The 6,037-nt window shown below is 40.8% G+C and overlaps 1 protein-coding gene across 1 annotated transcript; it reads left to right on the top strand.

Moving 5' to 3' along the window:
* The first annotated feature begins 455 nt into the window (after positions 1-455).
* On the top strand, positions 456-5,719 carry LOC138788182 (trypsin inhibitor ClTI-1-like). The gene is made up of 4 exons (XM_069965815.1): positions 456-531; positions 2,072-2,112; positions 2,467-2,579; positions 5,512-5,719. The coding sequence occupies exons 1-4, from the start codon at positions 486-488 to the stop codon at positions 5,594-5,596; spliced, it is 285 nt and encodes a 94-aa protein (XP_069821916.1). The 5' UTR covers positions 456-485; the 3' UTR covers positions 5,597-5,719.
* Positions 5,720-6,037: the final 318 nt, after the last annotated feature.

The following is a 6,037-nucleotide window of genomic DNA, read 5'->3' as shown; positions in this document are numbered from 1 at the left end:
GAAGAGCGACTGTAGAACAAACAGACATACAAACAGGACATACAGCAGCTGATAAGTACTGAAAGACTTGAGGTTTTTTTTTTAAACTGCTGCCCCTTACCATGGATGGGTGAGAAACTGAGGTGGAATGTAAACACCACCTACCATTTTTTTAGCCTTTGCTAAAGATATTCAGTATATGTGTGTGCCTGTGTGTTTTACAAATTTTAAAAAATAAAATTCATTTATTTAAAATAAAAAACATTTTTGATGACGTGTAATGCTATATTAGATTTTATCTGATATTCTTGATTTTCTTTTCCACTGAAATTTGCAATATCAGATAATCTATTATGACTAGACATGGCTAGACATGATTTATCACATCAGGTTAATTTCACAGTAATAAATCTCTTAGATGAGGATAGCCTACACTTCTGCTATAGATAAGAGACATGTACATATACAAGATAACTGGGGCAGGGTGACTGTAGTGCTGAAGCATTATGTATTCCATCCTGCTGAAAGCTTTCATCTTCAGCCTGGTCTCAGGTAAGAGCTGCTGTATACATTCATACATTCTAAGGCTATGTTCACACTACGTAAAATAACGGGCCAAAATGAGGCCAAAACAGTGGCCGTAGAATTACTATTGTACGGGTTAGTGAAATTTTGATTCCTAGCATGATTATAAACGGGATGAAACAGGTCATTTACTTTAAATACTGCGCCCAGCCTGAGAAACCACTCAGAAAATTTTTTACATCAAAATCAAGTTTAATTCGGCAGATATAAGTTTTACGTTCGTGGCCGCATTGAAATCCACGGCCGTTGTTGCAGTATTACCAGCTGGAAATAATTGACATGTTCATTTTTCACGGGGCCGTATAAACAACAGCCGTTATCTGATACGTAGTGTGAATTCAACGGCCGTAGTTACATTGCATTGCAGTCATTATAGGGAACCTCAAAACAACGGCCGTAGTTTTACGGCGCGGACAACGGCTGTTATTTTACGTAGTGTGAACATAGCCTAAACCTAAGTGAATGTAATATTTATCAAATACAGGGGGGAGAGGAATTTACCCAGTTACAGCTATACAGGTTGCAGAAGTAGCAGTGGTACGCAAGCCCTGGTGTGGCACCTTTTTAAGAAGACACCAGTATTATAGCCAGTATTATATCACATGGTTGAGGGGGATTCATTTCACATTGCATTGCAGTCCAGATGTTTAAAAGGGTATCTGTCAGCACAGACGCTGCCAGACCAGTGGCAGCGTCCACTTCTAATCTGGAAGTTTGGATATAGTTGGTAACCCACCAGACATAATGGAAATGCTCGCAACCTGCATTGTAATTCCACGAAGGTCCCGTAGTATTTCCATCATGCGTACTTTTTGAAGAACGTAAATAGGCTGCAGTAATCCAAGGTGCTCATTACATAGGGAAAATAAAATATTGCAAGGCACCAAATAAAGGGATGTCCATAATAATTGATGATATGGTGCAGTGAAAATAAATTAGGCGTAATACTCACTTTCCCAGATGCCACACTACTGCCATTCTGACATCACCAGGTCCCCATTACTGTCCTTCTCTTCTTGGTTCTTGTGACATTTCATTCAGACAGGTAATGCCCACTCATGCCAATGACAGTTCCAGGAGGAATTTTCTGCTGGGACAAACATCATAGGAACTAGGATGAAGAGAACAGCAGAGGGGACCAGGCACTGCCAGAACAGAAGTGGCGGAGTACCAGGGAAGGTGAGTATGAAATCTTTTTTTATTTTCACTGCACCTGATGTATTACTTTTTTTTTTTTTTTAAACCTTCCCTGTTTAGAAAACCCTTTAAATCCCCTGTCATGTTGTAAGACTTTTAAAGGAGCCAAACAGTGATTCTTGGGGATGCCACCTCCAATAGGTGGCAATAGAGAGCAAGATGCTTTACGTTTGGGGAAGAGCTACTTTGCATATTACCACTACTTTGTAGAACCAGCTTAAAGTGACAACTTATTATCAGCATATGTAGCTTAGTGAATGCACCATACACACCAGGCAGCACACTGACTGATATGATCTTTTATTCATAGGTATTGCCTTAGCAGCTCCTAATGTGAAGAAGACAAGAGAGGTAAGATTATTATAGAGTTAGAATAGTTTTGTGCAGAACTATATTCAGACCTGTGTTGCCCGATTCTGCTTATGTCACTCCATTCCATCTTTCTGCAACTAACTGCTATCAAAAAATTCACGTCAACAAAAAATAAGGGATAGGATCAGGCCAGATAGAGTTTGTAGCCTACGGAGACACATATGTTAGGTGCTGTGGACACAACTAGATTTTTAGATTTTTTTTTTATTGTGGATGCATTAAATAAAGCAAGGCTGGAAAGATGATAAAAACTTTGATTCCCCTGCAATGGTTGTCACATACCAAAATGCTATAGACAGTGACATATAGTTCCTTGTAGAAACACCTGTTCAGCCTTTGTGTTCCAGGTATGAGGAGGACACTCCATGTCCACATGAGAATAATCCAGTCTGCGGCACAGATGGATATACCTATGGAAATGAATGTCTACTCTGCTTTGAAAATAGGTAAAATTATAATAATATTGCCGTATAAGGGAAAAAAACACTCACAAAAAGAGTATGGTTGTGCTGTCACCTGTTGGTCATAAGGGGTATATTAGGCCCTATTTTCTATTGACAAATGAAGCTATGTATAATATTCAAATATACAGTATAAGGCTATGTTCCCACTACGTATATGACCGGCCGTTCCGTAACCCGGCCGGGTAAAGGAACGGACGGTCTCTGCAAAGATCATTCCGGCCGGTACTTAAAGAGGATGTACCACCAGGTACATCCTCTTTAATCTGACACAGGGATAGAACAGCACCGTCACGGGGAAGCCGGTGCCGCGGTCCGTTTTTTGATCTGTGGCCCGGTTCCCATGTACTGTGCCGTTCTATCCACGGGTCCCGGCACCGCGGCACCGGCTTCCCCGTGACGGCGCTGTTCTATCCCTGTGTCAGATTAAAGAGGATGTACCTGGTGTTACATCCTCTTTAAGTACCGGCCGGATGATCTTTCCGGCCACAGTGTTCTGATGGGGGCGCGTTGCATCAGAACTTCACACAGCACACAATGAAGCAAGCGGACGGAGCCGCTCTCTTCATTGTGTGAACTGACAGGTCTTTCTGTGGCCGAAATTCACTGAATTGCAGCCGGGGGAAAACTGACATGTCAGTTCCTTGTGGCGCCGTATGGGATCCCGGCCGGAGCGTATACCATAGCAGTAAAGGCAGTGTTCCACACCGTACTTTTACGTGAAATTGGTAGCCTCATATGCCTCTGTAGATGGAAAAGTGAAAAATATATGGCAGAGGGCAAGAAGGAAAAAACAAAGTCTGGTTGGTCATTAAAGACCAATTTTACCTTGCCATAATAAGTGTGTAAAAATTGCCTTGATGGTCCTACGCAGTGCCCCGCCAATGCTATAACACTCCTATTTATTATTTTCTGTATACATGTAATACATATGGTGCTTCAGTAAGGTTGATCTTACACAGGGCACTTTTAGGGCATAATGGATAAGATAATATAAAGAACCGACAAATTTCTATATTGTTTTTAATCTTATTTGAATCCATTCCACACCAGAACGGTAAAAGTGTATGAGCCACACCTGGTTTTGGTTCAACACTGCACCACAAAACTGCAATGTGTAAGGCCCCGTTCCCACTGAGCAAAGGTAGCGGAATTCCTCGACGGAATTGTCCGCCGCGGAATGCCATTAGCCTCCCGCTCATAATGGGAGTCTATGGGAGGTGCGCGCTCCTGCTCTGTACGCGCTGAAGAATGAACATGTTCATTCTTCAGCGCGTACAGAGCAGGAGCGCGCGCCTCCCATAGACTCCCATTATGAGCGGGAGGCTAACGGGATTCCGCGGTGGACAATTCCGTTGAGGAATTCCGCTACCTTTGCTCAGTGGGAACGGGGCCTAAGAACTCCCTAATATATTTATAATTTGTTTAGAAATAAACAGTAGTTGTTTAGTGTCATACTTTTCCCACATAGAGCCAAAAAACAGTAAGGGTGCTCTCATACAAAGGTTTTTTTGTGGCGTTTTTTATGCCACAAAAAATTCCAATGTGGTGCATGCTTGGTTTTCTGGCATTAATTCTAGAGTTTTTGACTTTATGTGTGAATAATCTTCTTTGTGGTTTAGGCGTTTTTGTGTGCTGAACTTTTTTTTCCTTTGCCATCACATGACCTAGCTGCTGGACCACAAAAAAGGCAAAAATGGCAGGAAAAAAAAAAAACGCAATACGCACAGCAATAGCGTTTTTGAGACAACTAGAACAATCCTGTTGAAGTCTATGATTGAAAAAACTTCACAGTTTTTGAAAAACGCCTACCCCTCAGCATGTTGCGATTTGGAAAAACTGCCACAGAGCCTGAAAGACGCCAGAAAGGAGAGAAAAACGCCACCGCCTGAAAAACGCCATGTGTGCAAGGCAGATCATGAACTTCCATTGAATCCCAGCTAACATCTGGCTGCTGGCGTTTTTGCAAAAAAAACTGCCATGACATTTTTATTGGCGTTTTAGACAAAAAAAGAGGCAGTGTGAAGGCAGCCTTATAATGCCACTTTATGATTACTGCAGTCTCAGAATTATTCAGCCACTTCATGTGTTTTAGTATTAAGCAGCAGTAGAGAAGGCTAGACACAAGTTCAAGGGGGTTTGTATCCTGAGTGTAATTTTTGCCCTTGCACAATATATCTGTGCTGCACACAAATCTCCGGTCCATGTGCTAGAATTATCATTAGGAGCACAAGCCTTGATTTATATTGGTCAATTTTGTAGGGGTTTTTTTTTTGTTAAAAAAAATGGCGCTATGGTCTGACTGGAGTACTGCTGCGCAATATTTTTTTTTTGCCAAAATAAAAAATTGCACATAATAAATCTGGCTAAAAAAGTAGCCAATTTAAACCATGCCCCTAACGTGCCCTAGGAGCGAAACATTTCAAAAATGGTCGTAAAATGCTCAAAAATAGCAAAAACTGCTTCATAAATTATGCCAAAATGTTATGTCCTGAGCAAAACCAAAAATACAGAATAAGACTATGTTCACACCATGTAAAAACAATGGCCGTATATCATAACAATTGTTGTAGTTGTGCAACCAATGGCCATTATTTGTGATATAACAGCTGTTGTTTGCACAATGGTCGTTGTTATGAAACATGGCCTTTGTTTTTACAAAATGTGAACCTAGCCTAGTAGCGCAAAAAGAATGATATATATGCCCCAAGTCTTTATATTCTTATATATGAATATGAGCACAAGTTAACGTGGATACAAACAACAACCCCATACAAGTCTAGATCCTCTTCTACTGCTTCTACAGCGTACAACATCTGTTAAACGTTAGCCGGCAAACTATCTTTTGGTTGACATCATCCGTGCCTTTACCACTCTCACTTATCTGTAACGTGAATGATTCCTGTGTATATTTCAGAGAGCGGACAGATAAGGTCCAAATCAAAGATGACGGTCGTTGCCCTCCATCAGCTCATCACCGAAGGATGGAGATGAAGCTGTAGAAAGTAATGCCACCATGTCAGCTGAAGGGGATGACCAAGTGCAGTCTATACATCAGTGAAGCTACATGAAAGATAATGTTTGATTACTCTACAACTAATAATAAAATACTTTCCATACATCAATAGTACAGTGAAGAAACATGAAGGTCATATTACATAAAATAAAATGAGACATCAATTTGTCCCTGGTTTAAAACTGGCATAAGGGAATTATGAAAACTGCGGAAAGTCAGCGCGCACCACAATTATCTACATTTAAATACTATTGGTACCCAGCACTTTTTTTAATAGCAAGAGGTTGATTAATTTGACCTACTTACATTGGTGAAAAGAGAAATAGGAGGTGGATGGGATAAGCAGCAGAGATGAAAACATATTTACAGGGGGACTCCAGCGATCTCAAAAAAATAAAATGCACATAAAGCATATACTGTAGGTGCA

Source organism: Dendropsophus ebraccatus, chromosome 4 (genome assembly GCF_027789765.1).
Source record: "Dendropsophus ebraccatus isolate aDenEbr1 chromosome 4, aDenEbr1.pat, whole genome shotgun sequence".
NCBI classification, from domain to species: domain Eukaryota; kingdom Metazoa; phylum Chordata; class Amphibia; order Anura; family Hylidae; genus Dendropsophus; species Dendropsophus ebraccatus.
This window is presented reverse-complemented; position numbering and strand designations above follow the sequence as displayed.

What these genes read in the sequence shown, in the direction of transcription:
- LOC138788182 (XM_069965815.1), top strand. Translation starts at nt 486, where the DNA reads ATGTATTCCATCCTGCTGAAAGCTTTCATCTTCAGCCTGGTCTCAG. An exon ending in ATGTGAAGAAGACAAGAGAG is followed by an intron (nt 2,113 to 2,466) that starts GTAAGATTATTA and finishes ACACCTGTTCAG; the next exon opens with CCTTTGTGTTCCAGGTATGA. An exon ending in CTACTCTGCTTTGAAAATAG is followed by an intron (nt 2,580 to 5,511) that starts GTAAAATTATAA and finishes TGTATATTTCAG; the next exon opens with AGAGCGGACAGATAAGGTCC.